We start from the raw sequence: 21,182 nt of genomic DNA on the forward strand, positions 1-21,182 counted from the left end.
CACCCGATAATGAAACATTAAAGCCATCGGTAGTCGTGGCCATAAATCTGTCGCCAGTCTGTTCGCGGAAGCTTTCGGCCCCGGACCTTTCGCGGCATACTTTCGGGCTTTTCGGGCTGGAGATGGCCCTGCTCCACTACACCCTCGACCAGTTGGAACTGTATATGCGATGGGCCTTCGCGGAGCACGGAGAGGCTACCCCGAGTCCGGCGGTCCACCCCTTCCCGGGCGTCTTCGTCGGCGATCTCAGCCAGCTGAACCGGTTCAAGCGGAACGCCTTCTCCGCCATCGTGGGCATCCTGTTCTTCTTGGCCTTCGCCGGCAACCTGGGCACTTTGTACGTGAACACCCGCAGGAAGCTGCGGCCCTTCTTCAGGGCCTGTCTCATCTCGCTGGCCTGCAGCGACCTCGTCTCCAGCGTCTTCTGCACCGTCTCCTACATGGCGCAGTTCCAGGCGGAGTACCTGCAGCTCTGGGTGAGTTCGATTCCAGAAGTGTGGAAAAAGGTAGTACCTTTACTAACTACGATTGAGTACGTCTTTCAAAACATCCTCTTAACAGAACATGTTGTTATTGAAGGGGTTCTTTACTTTGTTCCTATAAAGGATGTGAATTTAATTATATTAATCCTTGTGAATATACTTTAAAAGTATTTTAAATAAATGAATGGTTTGCCAGACTGGTTTAAATATGATTCGAAATGATAAATGATATTATATATTACATTCCAGACCATTGGCGGCTTCATGTGCAAGTTTGTGCCCTTCATCACCACCACTTCGGTGCTGTCCGGCAGCTTGACCCTGGTGGCCATCGCCCTGGACCGCTACCTGGCCATCATGCGACCCGTGCTGGGGTTCTGGAACCCCGACGTCCGCTTCAGCAGCCTGTGCATGCTGCTCATTTGGGCCTGCTCGATCGGGGCCTCGGGTCCGCTGCTGGGGATCTACGACTACGAGGCGATCTACCTCCTCGAGGTGGAGGACTCGCCCGAGGAGAGTGAGGAGGCGGCAACAGTAGCGCCCGAGGAGCTGGTGGTCACCGAGCTGGAACTGGTTCACATGTGCCTCGCCGGGGACGTGAGTGAATGACTAGATTATCGCCTCGTTCCCGACAGCGATTAAGGGGATTCGGGAGGGGGAACGTGACAGTTGTCGAATCAATGTCCGGATTATCTTATCGGGCGAGTGAAAAACAATTAATGCAGTTCTATTAATATTCCGTTTCAGCACGACGTCGGACTCTACTACGTCATACTGTTCACCCTGATCTTCCTGCCCTGCATCGTCTCCTTCGTCTGGCTGAACGCCACGATTGCGCGCCAGCTTTGGCTGAGGAGGCACTACCACCAGGAGCAGCAGGTGCGGCAGCAGGAGCCCAAGGAGGGCCACTTCAAGTCGATGCCGGGAGGCGACCTCCTGATGCCCTCCACCCTGGTCAGCGCCGTGGGCGTGGCCCTGCCCTTTGCGCTGGAGAAGGCCGAGCTGCCGCCCAAGAATCCCCCCGCGAATCCCGGCCAGAAAACCACCGCTGCTGGCTTGGCCCGGGAGGCGAGGCACCGCCGGATGGTGGTGGTGGTGCTCCTGATGATGGCCGTCTTCATCTGCCTCCGCCTGCCTGCCTGGGTCTTCCTGATCATGCGGCTCTTCGGCTCCTACTCGGAGCCCATCGACTGGCTGCTCTACTTCAGCTTCGGCATTCTGAACCTGTTCAGTTGTGCGCTGAACCCCATCTTCTACACCTTTCTCACCCAAACCATCAGGACGGTGTCCCTGGTGAAGCAGAAGACCCTCGGGTTCCTCGGCTGTGGCCCTGACAAGACGCAGGATGCCATGCCCGAGGATCACATGGACAGGAGCCGGTGCTGCTGCGGCCTAAGGCCTCCCACTTTTAAGTGGCGGTGTGCCAGGCAAATGGCCGCCACCACCGTGGTTCGCGATGACGAGCCACCGGACCATCGGATCTCCGGCGGAGTCCAGCAGGATCCGAGCAGCCTGCGCCGGTTCCTCAGCTTCGAGAGGGAGGTGTTCACCATTTACAAGCAGTGCGATGACTCGTCGAGTGCGTCAATCGAGTCCTCCGCCTGATAGCCGCCGGCCATAAATCACCCGGGTGCACTTGTCGGATACGGGGGCCAACGGTTAGCAGAACTTGATTGATGGATCGGATCCAGCCCCCACCGTTCGGCCGCAAAAAGCGGATTGTCACGGTGGGATATCGTGCACAGACACACAAATAATCACACATATTATGTACCTCATTAACGTGTATAACTGAGGAACATAGCGCTTGGGTGTTGCCAGCCAACTAACCATTAACACTTACCATAATCGAGATTTGGAAGGTCCAAGTCGTTATAGCAACTAAAACTGAAGCCGAATTAGAGTCACTTTGAAGTGGCTATAATTAAAGCTGGCTTTTATGGAGAACTTGGCTGAGCAAGAAACTAAATCGTATTTTAAACATGTCGGCAAACTCCTCATGGTACTTATAAATTCAAAGTTGTATTTACGTTTGCTAAGGAAAATTCATTTAATAAAGGAACCAGGTGGTGGGTACTAAACTTATCAAATAGAAAATCATAAGAATCTATTTTTTAATGAGTCATAAGCAGCTTATGAAAACTACTACCATTTAAACACTTTGCCTAATTTGACTAGTTTTAGCCATTATCAAATGAGTTAAAAAGTTGTGCACACTCAGTTAAGTTGATTAGGAAATACATACAAAATTATGCTAATACCATAGTCTAATTTTTACTAAGAAGTCGTCTGACTAAGACACTCATTATAAAGTCAACCGATCGTGGCCGAAACAATGCATCGTGATGTGTAGATCTGATTCTATAGTAGATACTTCCGTTTTAGAACAATGGTTGGCAAATGTTCACGCGAGATAATGCTGAACCCAATTAAATGTGAAATGTTGGGCACGCCAAACGTAAATGGCGAAAGCTCTCTCGCTGATTGTTCCCACCACTCTGGGGCCTTTCGGATCGAAAACTACTCTCTCTTTTCAGCCGAGAACCATGAACTTTTGTCAGCCGCAGAGCCGCAGAGACGCAGAGCTCGAAGCTCGACTCAAAAGCTGTGCTCTGCGGTTGCAGTCATTCATTGTCGGCGGTTTGCGGCGAGCGGTTGGCTTTTCTCAGCGGAGGAAGCGCGAAATCTTGTCCGGCGGGTGAAATCTTCGGCCGAAGAAACAAACAACAGAGCGACAAGTGCGTAGTGCGAGCCAAAAAAAAAAACAGAAATATTTCGCGATTGTAGAAAACCGTGAGCCAAACAAATGAATCGCGAATAATCGAGGCCAGTCACCGAGGCAGAGCCGCGAATTATGGCACAATATTGCCTATAAATAGTGTGTCCACAAGAAAGAAAAAGTGGAGACCGGAGAGCCGTAAAAAGGGAAAGAGTGAAGACTCGAGTGAAGAAATCGGAAACCGAGACAGAAACAGAAAGAACAAAGGCGGGTTCGTTGTGGGTCAAGAACGAAAGTTCGGCTCGAAGTGCCCGTTGATTGTGCATTTTTGGGAGAGGTAACTATGCGAAGTCTGCGGCTGTGATCAATGTTTTGGTTTGTTTCGATTTGGCTTCGGTCCGTGGAAAACCAGTTGTGGCGGTTGCTCTTTTTTCCTTTACTGTTACACATTTCGTCAGAAGCAACGCGTCAGGAAAAACACGTTTGCGCATTTCACTTTGGGTCTCTTGGCTGGCCGCGCATGCGCAGTCCGTCTTGCAAAATCCGCACCTGTTTCACTTTTTGCGGCCCATTCTAAGTTGGCTGAGCTATACATATGCCTCGGGCTCCACCCATATCCGATCTGCTGGTTACGCGTTACGCAGCCTTACGCTTTCGTTTGGCATTCTACAATATTTTCCGTTTCTATTCGCGTGCAGTTTGCTGTACTCGCGGTGTCTGTGTTTTATTTGAGGTGAGGTGTGCGGCCAAAGGCTGCATGTTTAATTAGCCCCCGCTAACCAAAACGCTCGGGCCACAAAAACAAATAAATAAATAGGCCAGTATTTGGACACGACGAGGCTGTTCCATTGGCCACCGGCCATCCCGTACATACGAATGGCAAATAAGACGCAGGCACTCCGGAGATTGACCATGAATATCGAATCGGTAGGAGGAATGTCTTAGGGGGAGATCGAAGCAATCTACTTTTCCGTCACTTACGTGCCCGAAATAGCAAGCAATCCCTAATTATCAGTGGCCCAGCCAAATGTCAACGTGTACGAGTGAACGTGAACGTGATTGCCCGGGGAAAATGGGCTAATTCTGGACAACATTCTCGGGGCAAAGCTTTCTTTGGTGAAATCAATTAAAACCATCAATCAATCGTGGTAAATGACTCAAAAATTTCCATGGGCCACCTGGCTGCGGGAAAGGAAAAGAAACCGCACTTTCGTTTTCATCGGCTGGCGCGACTGCGCTCTCCCATCTCTTTCCTAATTATTATAAAACCAGAAATGTTCATTAAAGCATTACATGCAGCGTGACCGAGGCTGCAGCATTATACAATACCGTAGGCACTAAAAGCCGAGCCAACAAGATTGGTCGGAATGACTTAAGCCCTGGCAGCGAGGGGACTCGAGATGTTAATGGTGGATAGACTGGTGGCTGGGTGTGGGACCCACTCCATTTAGCACATGCCCACTGTTTTTACGCTCCCCGTTCGGACACCCGGGGCAACAAAGGCGAGGGAAATAAGAAATTATGTTATCAAAAATAATTTCTAAAGAAAGTGAAAGTTTTCGGGCGCGACTTACCGTTGAGAGGCCCTTTTTTTTGGGGTAATCGTGCCCTGAATGAACGAGACCACGCATTGTGAATGAGAAAGCTGAACCAAATGCTGAACGCAGAACTTCGGCAGATGCAGATGGTGTGTGTGCCAAAAATCCATTTTCCCATCCCATCCGATCCGACCACGTGCTGCAGGTGGAGCCGATGGAACCGGTTTGAATGAAACCAAACTTTTGATAGTTTTGTAATGGCTTTCGGTTGGCTGTCGGGTTGGCGGGTTCAGGCGCTTTTGATGGCTGTAACTTGACCTGCATTCAGCTGGAAATTAGTGTTGTCCTCGGTTAACCTTGTCCGCGAAACGGGTTTGCTGCCCCCATCAAATGTGTTAATAATGCATTTCGCCGAGCACGCCGCCCTAGAGGAGACACTTTCGATTTTCGCTCCAGTCGCCGCGCAAATAAAAAGTCTCCTACCCCGGAGATTACAAGACGCCGACGATTTCACTCCCGGGAGGCCAATGTACCTTCGCGCGACACTTGTCCCTCCGCTCGTCTTGCCATCTGGCCATCCATCCATCTGTCTGTCTGTCCGTCTGTCGGTCTGTCTGGCTCATAGACGGGCATTGTCGGCCGATTTGTGGGGGGGAATTCGCCAATTGGACGGCATTGAGCCGGCTGCATAATGTAGCCCGCACACACAACACGAAACTTAGGCTCGACACCACAAACAAATCAATTTGCTTTAGTTGTTTTGTTTACTCGCACTTGATTGCTATTTTATATCGAGTCATGTGATAGCTGTTTGAGTGGCTAAACCTTCAATTGGTTGTCTGAAGATGAGTCAGGGTCAAAGGCAAGGTCAATCCTGCTCTGATTACTTAAATCTGCGAAGATTTGATTACCAAAGGCCTATTTAGCAAAGAAGCCCTTGGTGAGTCATTCTACGGCATCCCATGTAACTTATCTCAGCTTCGACATTCTCTTGCTTTAATCTTGTTACCCCCTCGTAACTCAAATGGCGTGTTTACCTCTTTATATAGTTCACACTGATTAAGTCGTTTCCTCCAACAGCCGCTTGATTGCCCAGCGTTAAAAAATAAACACAGCAGCGAATGAATTTACGATTCGTCAAAACACATCTGGGCAAGAGATGCTGATAAGGCATTCCGATAAGGCCATCTCAGCAGGAAAACAGTAAGCAAGCAAAGTAAATAGGACCCAGGGGCCGAGATATTTGAGAGCGCTTTAAACAAACAGCACTCGATATGAAGGCGGAGACAGCAGTAGCAGCAGCAACAGTCAGCTACAAATGTATCTGTCAATCCAAATAAAAGCGCTGCAATAATTCCATCTAATGCCAAATGCATCGGGAGGTGGCATTTCCCCGATTGCCGTTGACTTTGCTCGTCATGTTGCTCGTGTTTGTTGCCCGTGTTGCATCTGTTCCTGGTGTTGCTGCTGTTGCTGGTGTTGCTGCTGTTCCTGGTGTTGCTGGTGTGCTCCACATATTGCTGCTGTTGTTGTGGGTGTTCAAACATGTCTGCCATTTACAGCTAACGAGATTTTAAGTGCTGTCAAATGTTGATGAAAGCGGCAAACGCCCGCACACAAATTGAAATTTAGATTTTGTATCCCTAGTGACGAGCCATCGGAAAGGTCAAGTGGTCAAGTGGTCAGGGGGTGTGGATGCGGCGGGGTGGGGTACGAATTGGGGTTCGGAAATTGCTGCAATAGGATTTGTGGCCAGGCAACATAATGCGACAAAAGCCAGAAGGCAATTTATGGGGGTGCGGCAGAGATACTCGTACCTTTATGGCTGAATAAATAAGCAGGATTAGCAAACATCACTCGGACTTAATATCGGGCCATCAAATGTAATAGCTCAGTCCGACAGAATTTGACCTATGGCAGTAGATATTAGACATATCATGGTGTACTTTAATTTAAAATTCTGTTCCCCATGCTGTATCTGTCCATGAAACATCTAGATGATTCGCTAGTTAATGCGGTTAAGATTACGAGTAGTTACCGAAAAGTTATAGCAGCGACCAGTTAATTTGCGTTACATAAATGCTGATGGCTCTTGCCATAAATCAGAGGAGGGAAAAAGAAACTGCATACCGAAAAAGCAAAACAAACCGAACCGTTGATGAGCCACTGCACATACTCGACTCTTACCTAAAAGAGCGGCGTAATGAAACTCGTTCCACAAAATAATAATGACTCTCCAATTTGCTGTCTCCGCTTGCTTTTTTCGGGTAAACCCTGCTATGTAGGTCAAGCCGCCAGTGGAGCTCGGTACCTGGCTAACCTGGCTTACCTGGCTTACCCGGCGTAGCGGAGTCCACAAGTCGGCACCATGACGCAGCAGCAGCCTCCGTGGCCGAGTCCCAGGGGAAACTGCTGGCTCATCCTCGCGGCCCTTCTGGCGGTTCTCTCTGTGGCAAACGGTAAGTGATGAAGTGCTGTCATCCGAGGAGAGAAGCTCTAATTGAATTGGTTGACTCCGCCGCCAGCCCTGCCCTTCCTGTTCACGCACATCAAGCCGCAGATCAACTGGACGCAGCCGGAAATGGAGCGCTGGGTGATCGAGGAGCAGCCGCGCAGCATCCAGCCGCACTTGGAGCCCGCCGAGCACCCGAACCGCTCCCATCGCACGCTGCCCTCGGACGCCTCGGACTCGGAGTTCCTGCAGCGCCTGGTGGACATCCGGCACAACCAGACGGCCAGCTCCCGGATGCTCTGGTACGACGTGGCCGGCGGAGACGGCCTGGTGTACCCCCCGTTCGTGGACAAGGCGCTCAAGCTGCTGAACCTCAAGCAGGTGGCCTTCGAGATCGAGAACAGCGTGATGTCCAAGGTGACCTGCACCGCCTGCAGAGCGGGCGCCGGCATGCTGCAGCACCAGATCCAGAGCGGCAAGACGGACGCGGAGCTGATCCGCATGATCAGCGACTACTGCACCAACCTGAACATCCAGAGTGCGCGGGTCTGCCAGGGAGTGGCGCAGCTCTTCGGCAGCGAGCTGATCTACGTCCTCAAGCGGGTCAACCTCAGTCCCGACGAGCTCTGCAGCTTCGTGATCGGCGACGGCTGTGCGGACGTGTACAACCCCTACCACGAGTGGGAGGTGATCTTCCCGCCGGTGCCGAAGCCGCCGCGGCTGGCCGACCTGCCCATTCCCCTGGAGGCCGCCCCCTTCTTCAAGGTGCTGCACATCTCGGACACCCACTACGATCCCCACTACGCCGAGGGATCCAACGCGGACTGCAACGAGCCGCTCTGCTGTCGCCTGAGCAGCGGTCGTCCTGCCACGCCGAATGCGGCGGCCGGCAAGTGGGGCGACTACCGGAAGTGCGACACCCCCAAGAGGACCGTGGACCACATGCTCTCGCACATCGCGGAGACGCACAAGGACATCGACTACATCCTGTGGACGGGCGACCTACCGCCGCACGACGTGTGGAACCAGACGAAGGAGGAGAACCTGGCCATCATCAAGGACACCGTCAAGCAGATGGTGGAGATGTTCCCGGGCATCCCCATCTTTCCGGCCCTGGGGAACCACGAGAGCGCCCCGGTGAACAGCTTTCCTCCGCCGTATGTCAACCAGGTGGACATCTCCATCAGCTGGCTCTACGACGAACTGGATGTCCAGTGGCGCCGCTGGCTGCCCCAAAGTGTGACCCACACGGTGCGACGGGGAGCCTTCTACTCGGTGCTGGTTCGCCCTGGCTTCAGGATCATCTCGCTAAACATGAACTACTGCAACAACAAGAACTGGTGGCTGCTCCTCAACTCCACGGATCCCGCCACCGAGCTGCAATGGTAAGAAAACTCGTGAAAGCAATTTCAATTCGATTGGAAATGGTTGAATAATAATGCTCTTTTTGTAGGTTCATCTACGAGCTGCAAAGTGCCGAGTTCTCCAACGAAAAGGTGCACGTCATTGGCCACATTCCCCCAGGACACTCCGACTGCCTTAAAGTCTGGTCCCGCAACTTCTACAAAATCATTTCGCGTTACGAGAGCACAGTGACTGCCCAGTTCTACGGACACACGCACTACGACGAGTTTGAAATGTTCTACGATCCCCATGATCTGAGTAAGATAGAGTCTTATAAAATAGATATTCAAGTTAATTAAATTTCCTGACTTTTCCAGACCATCCGAACGGAATCGCTTACATAGGACCCTCTGTTTCGCCGTATTACGATCTGAATCCTGGCTACCGGATCTACTACGTGGACGGCGATCACGACTCCACCACGCGACTGGTCATCGACCACGAGTCCTGGATAATGAACCTAAAGGAGGCCAATCTGTACGGCTATCCCATCTGGTACAAGCTCTACACAGCACGAGCGGCCTACAACATGAAGGCTCTGCGTCCCAGTGACTGGAACAACCTGCTTAACGAGCTGACCAACAACCAGGAGCTCTTCGAGCTGTACTACAAGTGGGTTTCTGTGCAAAGGGGTCTTACTCTTTATAAAAGACTCTCTTTTTACTAGATATTACTGGAAGAACTCGCCGGCGAGACCAACCTGCGACGCCGAGTGCAAGAAGCGACTGATCTGCGACTGCCGAAGTGGACGTTCCCACGACCGAAAGCACTTCTGTGCAGAGGTCGAGTCCAAGATCGACGAGGAGTCGTCCAAGTCCTGGAAGTCCTGGTTCTACAAGGGACTGACCAACTCGTAAGCGCTGTTCAGTTTATACTCGTATTCTTGTGTTTTTGGTGCTGGTTGTCCTAACCCAAACCACTTTGGAATTGTGTTGAATCACTTGCTTGTAGTCCTTATGCTGTCACTCGTTTATTTGTCCGCCATTTCGCATTCACATTTTTATTTTACCGATAATAACGAATTTTATTTTCTGCACTGGTGTGGTTCATGCAACAACTAAAATCGAATATCTTATGAACGAACAGAGGAGAGGATAAAACAGAAGTGCCGCCTACCTCCACCGATGGTTATGGCCCTCTCGATGTGGTGATTGTTAACGTTGGTGGTTGATTGATTAAGGCCTCTTTATACTCGTATAAGCTGGTGGAGCGACTCCTTAGTTTTAACGACAATAAATGACCTGGACACTTACCCCCGAAACTCTTTTTTGTCCCGAAAAGCTATAGCCTGCTGTCCTCCATCACCTACCTGCCCAAATACCTGCTGGGGTATCGCTGAGCTAAAGGATCTGATCCGTCAGTCAAGTGCGAGTCAATGCAATAGGAATGAGAGAAGCCACCTACCCCATAAGTTTACTATGTGATAACTAGTGCTTAAATCCCTCTTGTCTAAGTTTGTCTAAACACAATGATGTCCGGAGTGGCCTGCCACCAAAACTGCGACTTAAAAAACTTAGAACACGCCCCTCGGAATCTGAGTCAGTGAAGAAATAGTCATTTAACTGTAGTCGATCGAGTCGTCGTTGCTGCCAATGCTGCCGCATTTCGGGGCGTGGCAGGTGCGCCCTTCTACGTAATGGAAATTGTTGAACAAATTACCTTTTAGACACCTAATTGTAACGCTAATTTAGGGCTTATCTTTAACATCTTCAATAAAGTGCAATTATTTTTATAAAACCAGTATCAGATAACTTACTTTAAATTCAAATTTGAATTCCCAGTGCTGGACAGCATTGTCCTGTGGCGTTACTCAACACCGCCTTCAACTTTACAGAGCATTAACATGGAATGGCAATGTTAACTTACACAGAATCTATCGATAAGCTAGAGCCTTACACAGTGGCGACTATCAATTTATTGAATAATGGCGGTTGTTTTAAAAACTGAATGCTTGATAAGGGACACTTTGATTTGAAATAACAACATTTGATAAACCAGGAATGGTTTTACAAATTTCATTTTAACTGAGAAAAGGATACAAAAATGTATTAACTAAACAAAAATAATTAGAACATTTTGTGTCTAATAAATAATAACTATCAGTTTATTATTATTCACTCAAGATTATGTGTCAAGCGTTTATCAACAAGTGCACGAGCTACTTGTCACAATGCACTTTCCCTCCGGAGTTGCGAACTCCACCCTGCAGGATAAACCGACGCAAGTCCTTTGAGCAAACTCCAGCACACATCGCAGGAAGGGGAGAAGGTGGGCACGTCCTCCCTCGTCGTTGTCAATACGCCCGGTTGGCCGTTGCCTTGAGCTTGTCGAGCGGCCGTGCGTGTTTTCCTTCATTGGTGATAAGACACGCAGCGCGGCTTGTGTGAGGATGGGGAGCGAGTGGGGATATCCCGGCTGCCAGTCATTATCCCTTTGTCACACACACACCCGCACGTTTTCCCACACTCGCCCACCCCCACACACACACGCGCGCATACACACACACACACCCACAGCATCGGGCGGGCAAAACAATTCCGTTTACATTTCCCACATCTCCTGCGAAACATTCAACCCATAATACACACAAATGGCGTGCGCCGCCTTCCTTTTTTCCCGGTTTCCTGGTTGTTTTGTTGCTTTGCATACTTTTAGGGGACGCTGCCGCTGGGAACCGCACATGTGTGTGTGCCACAAACAAACAAACAAACAGAACAACAAACAAACAGAGACCCAAAATAACAGCAACAACACCAGCGGCGAAAAGTACAACAATGCAATGCGTGCAAATTTTTAGAAAAATATACAAACAAGTTGGTCGGGGGGCGGTGGCTGAGGAGGGGGCGTGGCATTATCTCGTGTGGCAGGCACATTCACGGGATCTCGATGCCGCGCTTAAATGCCGCTTAACATATTTGATTTTTCTGCTTTCCCCCATTTTTTTCGACCTCTTTTGTTGGCCTTGTTTGTTTTGGTTATGCGATTGTTGTTGCTGTCAAGCTGGCATACAAATTTGCATTTCGACAAAGCGCGAGAACTCGCACATGTTAACCCATTAATGCCCGATGTGTGGCTAGCTGCGTCCAATAAAATGGGAGCAAAAATGCATTCGAAGTTCTCCATCTCTAGCATTAACTGACTGTGAAACTGTTTTGGGTTTGTGCAGCTTAGTTGGCTTGCGCTCAATGGGTTAATTGAACATTGGTGCCTTCATTTGAATGCCAAAACACGTTTTTAAATAAATCAGCGCATTAATTATTCCCGCTAGCATAAATCGGTTCGCTGTCGATGACTGCCTGCCCCAGAAACATTTGCTCCGGCCCCTCCGGCTTCGATTTTACTCGGGCCCCCTGCTGCTGCCAACACCTCCGCACATTTTTATTAGCTACGCATAATTGCTGCGGCAATAAAGTTGTTTTTCTTCCCCGGCCCCGCTGGCCCAAAAAAGGACGAGCACGAGCACGAGGCCGCAGGACGCAGGACGGAGGACACGGACATGGTCAGGGGCAGATCCACATCCACATCGACATCCACGACCAGAGCCACATCGACGTCGCGCGTGACCCGACAACATAACGACATTTAAGTGGCCACCGCAGCAGGAACAGCAGATTCAGTAGTGCCAGCCGGAGTCCTTCTGCTCCAGGCTGTGGGCGTGGTTTCGGCCATGTTTGGCAACATGTTACAAAAAATTGATGCCATTGCTGTTTTTCGCAGCCATTGTTGCTGCAGCTGCACACAGTATTTATTGTTACAAGCTGGGGAGGAAGCTCGGGAATGAGTGAGATGGTCGAAGCAGATTTGCAACATCTTTCCGACAAAAACTGCAGGGACCTAACAAATTTTTCGCATCTGTCGAACGAGAGCCATATTTGCTTCAAATAATAAACGCAATAATTTAATTAAAGCGTTTATTAAAAAAAAAAACATTTTTTAATGAATGTCTATCAAGCATTATAAAATCATTAAACAAATAGCAAATGTGGAAATTTAGAATAGTTATTAGTAGGAAAAAATATGTGTGTGTATTCTGTCTTTAATTTTAAAAATTCTTTACCCTAACAGACTTCAAAGCAATCATCTTCTTCGCATTTGACCCTGACCTTCGTTTCGTTCTCCGAATCGGTGCAGTCATCTTGCTCGTAATTACTTAGCCATTTTGGTGGAGCCTGGGAATGATCCTGCTCGTCGATGCCCAGAACGTCGAAAATGTCGTCGAACGATGGGGTTTCCTTCACAAGGCCAAGATTGCCCGGCACTTGGAGGCCCCGCAAGCGCATGCAGATCGCCTCGATGCTCCGCCACCTTATCACGCTGCTCTGGGAAGGATCAAGATGTGGAATTTCCCGCAAGGAGCACTCGCACAGGTTTTCCCTGTGCCAAGCACTCTGCGGAGTTCGCTTACTGGCAGACTTCTTCACTGCATCCCGTTTCCTTTTAACCGGACCGCTCTTTCTGGTCAAGGGAACCGAGTTAGTGCTCAGCATTTGGTTTCCCATTTGAAACTTCGGTCTAGGGGGGTACTTATTCGGGGACAGCGGCAGCAGCGCGGGCATCTCTATCCCAACTCTTGAGTCCTTGAGTCCTGAGTCCTGACCCTCAAGGAGCGAAAAACCGCTTTCCTCTCTCTGCGGAGCAATCCATTGGGTCTGCATTTCCCGATTTGCCGCACTGGATCGCTGCCAAATTCCGGAGAGCGGCAAGGTGGAGTACGCATTGGGCATCACTGTCTTCACGGAAATCTTGTTATCCAGGTTCTCATGGAAAACAATGTCCTCGGAACGCTGGTTGCTCCAGATTGAATCCACCAACGGATTGTCCTTATGCGGATTATATTGACTTGGCTGCAAGGCGAAGGGTTTATGCCTTAACGATTTCTTAGCACAGTTTTGTCTGATTTTTAATTTCAAAGGTTTTTTTATGGCTTTCTTGCTCCGATCAGGCGAACACTCTTTGTCGCTCGATATGTTTATGCTTCCTGAGGGATTGTCCCACTTTGGAACCTCAATTGATAGCTTAGGCTTTTCTTGATAATTTTGTAGATCGAAATCCTTGCTTTGCAATGTTTTTTCTGAAGAACTTTTCTCATTCTCCATGCTGTTCATTTCGCTAAAAGGCAGCAGGCGACTGTCCCACTCCGAAATATATTCCGATCTCTTCCTTACTGAGAGAAGTCGGCCAAAGTGGACGTCCAGTGGGTCACTGGGGGGCTGCACAGCTGGGTTTACCTTCATGCCCTCTGCATTTTTCTTGGGTGTAGAAGTGCATCCGTTCCAAGTCGAGAGCTTCTCTGATCCTTTATCTGGATTAACCATCTTGATGCCGCCTATGGGTGAAAGAGTGTCCACGGTTAGTTGGGGTCCCCATCGGCTTTCTCCTTCGCAATTGTCCTCCATTCGGGGTCTTATTTCAATAAATTCGCTTCTGGGCAGGCGAACCGAACTCCGGTTGCTCCGGTGCCACTTGTGCTTAAGCTGAAAAATATCAACAATGAATTACTACACAGTTCAAGCTTTTTTTTTTTAACAGCTTCTTACCATTTCGGTCCGTTCAAGACAATAGTTCTAGGAAATAATTTATCGATCAAAATTCTCGGAAGGCAGAAGCGCATGCGCGCACGTTGAATTAGTCGCGAAAAAAAAAGAAAGCTTGACAAGATGGCGAAAATCACGGCCGACGGAAGAATCAGAATTCCGCAACGCTAGTATTGCGATTTATATAAACTTAATAGATTTTACATAGTAAAGCCTTTTGTTGCGGCAGCTTCTTTGTTCAGATGGAAGAATTTTATGATTAGGAAATGAGCATTTCGAAGGAATTACAACGACTGCCAGGCTGCCAACTTGCCTTGCAAACGTGCTTTGTGATCGGGGGTGCCAGATAGTTATAATAATGTGCTAATAACTGGCTTACGTTGTTTTAAACGTAACGTAATGTAAACAATATTTACACACATAATGATTTCATTCATCGAAGGACCTCAAAGCGAATTACAATTCGGGTAAGTAACTTCCCAATCGGCAGTTGTCAGGCGGCCTTAACCATTCCGCCGTCACTTTCAGCGGCTGTCAATGCTGTTGGCGCTTTTGTTTCGGGCGGCGTGTAAGGCGCGGAAGAAAATGTTATTTAATTACTCAAGCAAAAGCATGACAAGTGGAAATGTCGCCGGGCGAGGGTCCTGCTCTCAGGGAGCCGGCATCCGGGCGCTGGGAGCCGGGATCCGGGATCCAGAGTCAGGCTCAGCAGGCCTGTCAGCTTGTCAGGAGCAGGCGCCATGGAAAAGCCGCCGGAGGCACATTGGTCACTCTTGTTGCTACTGCCGCCGCTGCTGCTGCTGCTGCTCGCTTTTGTTTAAATTTAAATTCTATAAATAAATCTGCACGAGGGCAGGAGGCCGGCGTGCTGGCCATGGGCACCAGCAAGTGGATTGCGCCTGCAGTTGGCACCGCAGTTGGCCACTAAACAAAAGCAGGCGCTGTGTTGTCCCCGTTTTGCAGACCATCGCACCGCCCGAAAATCGCAGGACAGCTTTTTTGGAGGTTTGAGGGCCTGGCAACCCTGGGAGTCCAGTTTCTGGCTGTCTGCTCGGGTCAGTTGTGTAGCTGTTGTTGCAAAAACATGTTCCTCTGTGTACTGTAATCAAACGACGCAGATCCAGCTAAGTTTGAGTTGAAATGTTGAACTATTGGCCAACTATTACAAAAAATATGACACTCCTTCAAAGATGAGATGCACTTTTGCTTTGACGTAACTACATTTCCCCCAAGCTTTGTTTCATCCACTTTTTCGAATTCCTTTGGCTGCCCCTGGACTCCGGCTGATTCCTACTTCCTTTATGGCACAACAATTTGTTGTCCTGCAACTGGAACCTAATGCATGCGGTTCGACAGACTCGAGCGCCTTGAGCACAATGTTAATCCGATGTAAGCTCGTGTCCAAAGTCCACAGATCTCCACGTCATGCTTCAATTGTTCCCGACATATTGTTCTCGACAGCATACGAAGAACCGGGAAACGGGAGAGGGGGGGGCCGGAACCATCACATGTGCTCACCTTTGCCGTCAGAAAGCAACCACAGGGAAGGCAGGACGAAAAAAATAATCACAAGGATGCGGGGCGAAAAAACGACGTCGGTTGCTCCGTCGGTCGGTCGACTGTGGAAATAGTAGTAGAGATAGGAAAGCGAGCAAAAAAATCTCAGCTGCAAATGACTTGTGTGCCATTGAGATAAACCCAAAATTTATTTATTTTTGCCATAAACCCGAATGCAGTCAAGGCAAAAAGGACTTTTGGCCAGCCATTGTGATTGTGTGTGCGGGTGTACGTGTGTGTGGCAGGCATTTGTTGTGCCTGTATTTGTGTTTGAGCTTTCGACAGCAACAACAAAAGCGATGACGATGGCAACTAACTACAAATCCGTAGGCAATTAATTTGGCTAGAAAGCCCAAAAATACAAAACACCGCCCGCATACTCGTGTGTGTGTGTGTGTGTGCTTGCGGGAAATAGGCGAAAATATTAAAGGGGGCGTGGTGGGGGGTTGGGGATGGACGTGGGCGGAGTGGAGTGGAAATGGAAATGGAAAAGCGCCGCGCTCGACGTCAGCGTCAGTCACTCGCAAAGGAAAAAAAAAACAGAACGCTGGGAATCTGGCTAAGGAAAAAAGCAGTTTGAATGGAAATTCAATTGAGTGACATGAAAATGGAATTTTTCATATTCCTGCCCGTGTTTTTGTTGCTCTCTGCTGCGATGAGAGAGCTCGTGTTTGGCTGCCAGGCACATCAGAAACACAGTTTGTTCTTCATGTTGCTGCTGTTGCTGTTGCTTTTGCTGTTGCTGCTGCGGCTAACAACAACTATGGCGCTTTGCTATGGCCTGGCAGCCGAGCCAGCCACATCCTCGCACCCACACACTCGCAGTCGGAGAGTCCTGGCGGAGATTATACGCCGTCCCTGTCACTGCGCCACCTCCCCTCTCCCTCTCCCTCGCTCCCGTTCGCAACAAAAAAACGTTTGCTTCTGACATTTTCATAATTAGGTATTCAAAATCTTTAATAACGGTTACTCTTGCCGGTTGTTGCTGCTATTGTTGCTGTGGCTGCTGCTGCTGCTGTTGCTGCTGCTGAAAGCTGCCAGTTGCCACAAATACGCATATTATCCTTATAGAGTTTTTGTGTCTTTGGGGCATACGAATGCCGAGGTTGGAGCTTGTCGGAAAACATGTTGCTGCTGTCGCTGTTGCTACAACTAGTTGTTGCTGTTGCTAGTTCTTGCTGCTGAATGCTGCTCTTAATTTAAAACGTACGAGTGTTTCTAATTCAGAGCTCACTGATGAGTTCCTGTCAGCCCGTTAAATTATTGGGAAATGCCCACAACTGTATAATTGCGGCTGCCACGACTTTCCCACCGTATTTTCCCAGAGCGCTCCGCATTGTCCGCACTTCACTTGCAGCCGACGTTTTTACGCTCTTCACTTTGGCCGCCCGGGAAAAGTCCTTTCTTGGCTTTTCATGTCCTGGACAGGACAGAGCCTGTCGGCTTGCCGCTGACGGCGACAATTTTAGCGCGTCTTTTGCCTCCGGACAGGACGACCGCTGAGCAACTGTCTTCTGCTGTCTTCTCCTGGTGGAAAGGACGAAGGACGGGGCTGGGGACCAGTCTAATAAGCCGCCCGGTGGGTGGCCAGTTCCCAGCAGTTCCACAGCAGCAAACAAGGCCATTACCATCCGAGGAGTGTTATCTGCCGACACTCAGTTGCCGATTCCCATATCTGGCCATTGCCAGTCAGCCAGTCAGCCATTCAGGCATTCAGGCAGTCAGAGAACCCCGCCCCCAAAGGCACACAGAGGCAGGACGTCCGAGCAAACAGCTTCATCCTGACCTGCTGGCCTAGAGGACGCATCAAGTGGGTGGCACTCTGGTTCCCGCTGAGCAAACAACTTCCTTATCGCTGCGATACACGCTGCCCTCGCCAGATAAACACGGGCGACAAGTGACGCATGTGCAGCAGCCACGTTGCCGCAACTGCTCCACCAGCAGCAGCAACAACAGCAACAGCAACGGCAACAGCAACATGTCGTGTCGTTCGATGTTTAAAATAAAAATTAATAATTCAATTATGCGTCAACAGTGCTCCGTTGTTTGCCCTCCCCTCTACGTTCGATTCCCACCAACCCATCAACCCATCTCAACATCCCACCATCTCCCCAGCTCCTCCTTTCAGCGACTGGCCATTTGGGAGCGGACTTTCGGTCCAGCTTGGTCGCAGCTGCCGCCTGCCGATGTATGCCACTCCAAATTGCCGTGATTTCATTCAATTTGTCGCAGCGGCAGCAGCAACAAATGTTGCCACTTGCCAGCCAGCGCGGCCCGAAATTGTTTTCGTTTGCTACGTTCCACGAGAGTTTTCCCGACGCCGCCGCTCTCCCCTCTCGTCGCCACTCGCCCGTGCGAAATGCGCATAAAAAAACGCTGTGTCCGACGCCCACAGCCCACAGCCCACAAGCACCCGAATGCCACCCAAACCACCCAATCGCAACCCCCGTGCCACACCAATTCCACTCGAATCCCCCCAGAAATCCCAGACGACGACGACGACGTCAGGCTGGTGTGCCAATGCACAATTGTTGTTTGTATGAGAAAATCTCGCCTAATGGCGTTTTACATTATTTGCCGCCTGATGCTGCTCTTCCGACGACGACGACGACGTCGACGAGGACGAGGACGACTACGACGACTTCGCTGCCATGGCCAACTGCTACCAAGTGGCAGTAGTAAAAGAAGAGCGGCTCTTCGGCCTTCGCCCACCCTAACCAACCCAACCACCCACCCCCACCCTCTGCTTTCCCACTCGGAGTGCCAAATTTGCCTCTCCCCCTGCGCCCACGTTCAAGTTTGTGGTTTAGGGTGCTCGGCTTTCGGCTGTGGCAAGTTTTGCTCATCGAAGGTCGGTGGATGGGAGGAGAGGGGGGGAATCGGGCAAGCTGCGGCTGCTGGACAAGATGAATGGCCACTTATTGGCCAAAAGCGGGTTTTGTTTAAATTGTGGTGGTCAATTTGTAGGAATGTATTGAAACGTCTTCGCAGGCGTAGATTGATGGTGCCACCAGATGGCCGGCCGATATGCATGGGCAATCAGGGAGATATGTCAATCGGTGGCTAATTACTGCGGCGCAGGAAAGGGAAGCTTGGAGGGACTGGATTTGGTTAGTAAGTGGAAGGGTTATGGGAGCAAACTATCCGTTCTTAACTTATTAAATATGTACTATATAGAAAACAATTATCATAGTAGGCCAGGGATAATTTCGTTTGATTTTTCCTGCTATAAAAGGAGCTGGATTTCCAGTAGTTAGCCAGTTATACTTGACAGCTCGGTCGTGAAACACCTCAAAAATAATAAGAAGTGAGTGAACAAAAATTAAAAAATTAAATTAAGTGTTTATAATTTAAAAGTGCTAATTCAATCATAAAAAAATTGTTAATTTAATCAAATATTTTTTATAGGAGGACAATCCCAACACAGGAGAATCGCTCTCCTCGATGCCAATTTGCGATGGTATCTTCGGGGTTGTATTCGTCCTGGGTTGGATTCATCCTCTCTGTTTCTCTGTGAGTATTGCGAGGCGTTGGACTACAGGATGTCCTTCATGACCATCTGTACTTTCAGGACTGCCATCTTCATCGTCACTTGCATTATTTGGATCATCTGGATTCTGGTTTCTCGACTCAGTTATCATTATAATCAGTTTGAAGTTCTGGTTGAACTCTTGATTTAACGTGCATTCATGGTTTAGGTTTTACATATTTTGTATACTATATACTTTCCACAACATATATTTTGTACCACCTTTATATTTTATGAAATATATTTTGTATCGCTGGAACTGAACCAAGTGTGAGCTGTTACTTCCTCGACTAATTGCCCTCGAACACTGATCTCTTGCGTCCCCGATAATCGCCCATCTCCAATTGGAGATCCCGCACCAAATCGCCTCTAATTTGCCAGCTCGTTTCGGTGGGGTGGACCACATTCGAGTGGCTGGGGTGGACCTGAGCATTTGACATGGTGTGAACACGCGCATAAGGCCCTCTTATTTTCCGGGTAGGGGGAAGGGGAATCCCCGGGTGTTCGAGTGTGTGAGTGTAGGTTTGGGCACAATTGGTTGGCAATTTATTTAAATATCGGCACGCAGTTGGGAACTCGAGCGCAGTGCCAACTGGAATGCCAGTGAAACGAGAGCGAGACGGCAACAGCGAGCGAAACGAGCGGCTGCCTCTGCCAAAAAGGAATTTCAATTCAGCTGCCGCCGAGGAGAAGTGGCAGTGGTGGGGGCAGTGCGGCACAACAGCAGCTGATGTTAATAGCCCACCGAGTGTCTGGCATTCGTTTCTTGTTGTTGTTGTTATTGTTGTTGTTGCCACAGAGCGGACCGGGGCAGGCGGTACAGAAACAGCTGTTCCATCTGCCACCGCGCAGGCGCCTCAGAAAACCGAGCGGAGCGCTCGAACATGTGCTACCTGAACTGAGCTGAGTCGAGTTGAACTGAAATGAAACGGGCTGCTCTCACAAACAAACCAAACTTCCAACTGGTCGGACGTCCCTTCAGTTCGCATCGCATCGCATCGCATCGCACTCGCAGTTCGACTTCCGCGTGTTCTCGTCGTCCAGCGCGCCATTCAGATACACGATCCGAAAGATACTTTCGCATCCGTTCAGTCGTTTGGCATTGCTCCGAGATGCCGGTTCGCGAGTCGCACTCCCGCCTGCGTTTCGATGGCTCGATGGTGAATAATGCAAGCAAGCAACCGGTCGCGAAGTGCTAGGTCCACGGAAAGCATCTCGAAGATAGCCCACAAGGCAGTTAGCAGTCAGCAGTCAGCAGTTTCCCAGAAGCACTCTCCAGCCACAGGGCACCCGAATCGAACCAGAGATCTGCCAAAATGGTGAGTCCATGCAAATCGGTTGTGCGATGAGATATGTGGCCAACACATGTTGATTGCGGCCAGCTGTCTTCTGCCACTCAAAGTGTCTTTGGCCTTAAGCAGTGCAGATATACGCAGAATGTCTGAGTATCTGGGTATCTGGCTATCTGAGTATCTGAATATGCGAGTGTCTGAGATGGCTGGTCGCATCTGTTTTTTATTTGCCGGGCACAATTGCAGATACAAATTCGTTTGTCAAGTGCTCGAATAATAGTTTAAGACGGACGGAGCACGGAGTGCCAGTGGGAATCTCGTTTGCTCCGCTTTGTCAGTTTCACGTGCGAAATTATAAATTATTTGCCCTCCCTTTCCCCTTCCCGCTCTCCTCACCCTTACCTCCGCTCCATGTGGCAAAGGGGCCGGAAGCAACATCCAGTGGGTTTTTGGTCCATGACTTTGGCCGCCGTCTGTTTCTGATGGCCTTGTGCGCCGCGTTGCCGGCAGAAACAGAACTTCCAACTGCAAATAATTGCAGCTGGCTGCCATGTGTCGCTGCCTCTGCTGCCTCGCTGCCTCTGCTTCTCTGCTGCCGCCTTTCGACTGTGCCCCGCCACCGTCTGTCGATTCCATCTGCCGCCGCCGTACGTCAGTGGCCCGCAGTCCGCAGAG

At 49.7% G+C, this 21,182-nt stretch overlaps 3 protein-coding genes and 1 long non-coding RNA gene across 5 annotated transcripts; 3 read left to right on the top strand and 1 right to left on the bottom strand.

The window, feature by feature from the left end:
• Window positions 1–16: 16 nt before the first annotated feature.
• Window positions 17–2,884, top strand: LOC108090675 (orexin receptor type 2). Its single transcript, XM_017189461.1, has 3 exons — window positions 17–476; window positions 732–1,079; window positions 1,230–2,884. The coding sequence occupies exons 1-3, from the start codon at window positions 123–125 to the stop codon at window positions 2,085–2,087; spliced, it is 1,560 nt and encodes a 519-aa protein (XP_017044950.1). The 5' UTR covers window positions 17–122; the 3' UTR covers window positions 2,088–2,884.
• Window positions 2,885–3,114: 230 nt separating this feature from the next.
• LOC108090914 (sphingomyelin phosphodiesterase) lies at window positions 3,115–10,336 on the top strand. Of its 2 annotated transcripts, none has more exons than XM_017189837.2 (7): window positions 3,115–3,538; window positions 7,025–7,198; window positions 7,265–8,576; window positions 8,645–8,853; window positions 8,913–9,207; window positions 9,263–9,448; window positions 9,877–10,336. In XM_017189837.2, the coding sequence occupies exons 2-7, from the start codon at window positions 7,108–7,110 to the stop codon at window positions 9,932–9,934; spliced, it is 2,151 nt and encodes a 716-aa protein (XP_017045326.1). In that variant the 5' UTR covers window positions 3,115–3,538; window positions 7,025–7,107; the 3' UTR covers window positions 9,935–10,336. The 2 variants fall into 2 exon arrangements, with proteins under 2 accessions (XP_017045326.1, XP_017045324.1); XM_017189835.2 differs by lacking the exon at window positions 9,877–10,336 and adding an exon at window positions 9,682–9,847.
• Window positions 10,337–12,548: 2,212 nt separating this feature from the next.
• On the bottom strand, window positions 12,549–14,378 carry LOC108090665. Its single transcript, XM_017189446.1, has 2 exons — window positions 14,133–14,378; window positions 12,549–14,069 (listed from the first exon to the last, which is right to left on the bottom strand). The coding sequence occupies exons 1-2, from the start codon at window positions 14,133–14,135 to the stop codon at window positions 12,654–12,656; spliced, it is 1,419 nt and encodes a 472-aa protein (XP_017044935.1). The 5' UTR covers window positions 14,136–14,378; the 3' UTR covers window positions 12,549–12,653.
• A 4,504-nt stretch (window positions 14,379–18,882) lies between these two features.
• Window positions 18,883–19,479, top strand: LOC108090690. Its single transcript, XR_001771361.1, has 3 exons — window positions 18,883–18,993; window positions 19,095–19,199; window positions 19,258–19,479. It is a non-coding gene; the product is annotated as an uncharacterized LOC108090690 (long non-coding RNA).
• Window positions 19,480–21,182: the final 1,703 nt, after the last annotated feature.

Source organism: Drosophila ficusphila, unplaced genomic scaffold (genome assembly GCF_018152265.1).
Source record: "Drosophila ficusphila isolate 14025-0441.05 unplaced genomic scaffold, ASM1815226v1 contig_414, whole genome shotgun sequence".
NCBI classification, from domain to species: domain Eukaryota; kingdom Metazoa; phylum Arthropoda; class Insecta; order Diptera; family Drosophilidae; genus Drosophila; species Drosophila ficusphila.

Coding starts and splice junctions, on each gene's coding strand:
- LOC108090914 (XM_017189835.2), top strand. CDS start 7,108: ATGACGCAGCAGCAGCCTCCGTGGCCGAGTCCCAGGGGAAACTGCTGG. Junction 8,854..8,912: donor CTACGATCCCCATGATCTGA/GTAAGATAGAGT, acceptor TGACTTTTCCAG/ACCATCCGAACGGAATCGCT. Junction 9,449..9,681: donor TACAAGGGACTGACCAACTC/GTAAGCGCTGTT, acceptor ATGAACGAACAG/AGGAGAGGATAAAACAGAAG.
- LOC108090675 (XM_017189461.1), top strand. CDS start 123: ATGGCCCTGCTCCACTACACCCTCGACCAGTTGGAACTGTATATGCGA. Junction 477..731: donor CGGAGTACCTGCAGCTCTGG/GTGAGTTCGATT, acceptor ATTACATTCCAG/ACCATTGGCGGCTTCATGTG. Junction 1,080..1,229: donor ACATGTGCCTCGCCGGGGAC/GTGAGTGAATGA, acceptor ATTCCGTTTCAG/CACGACGTCGGACTCTACTA.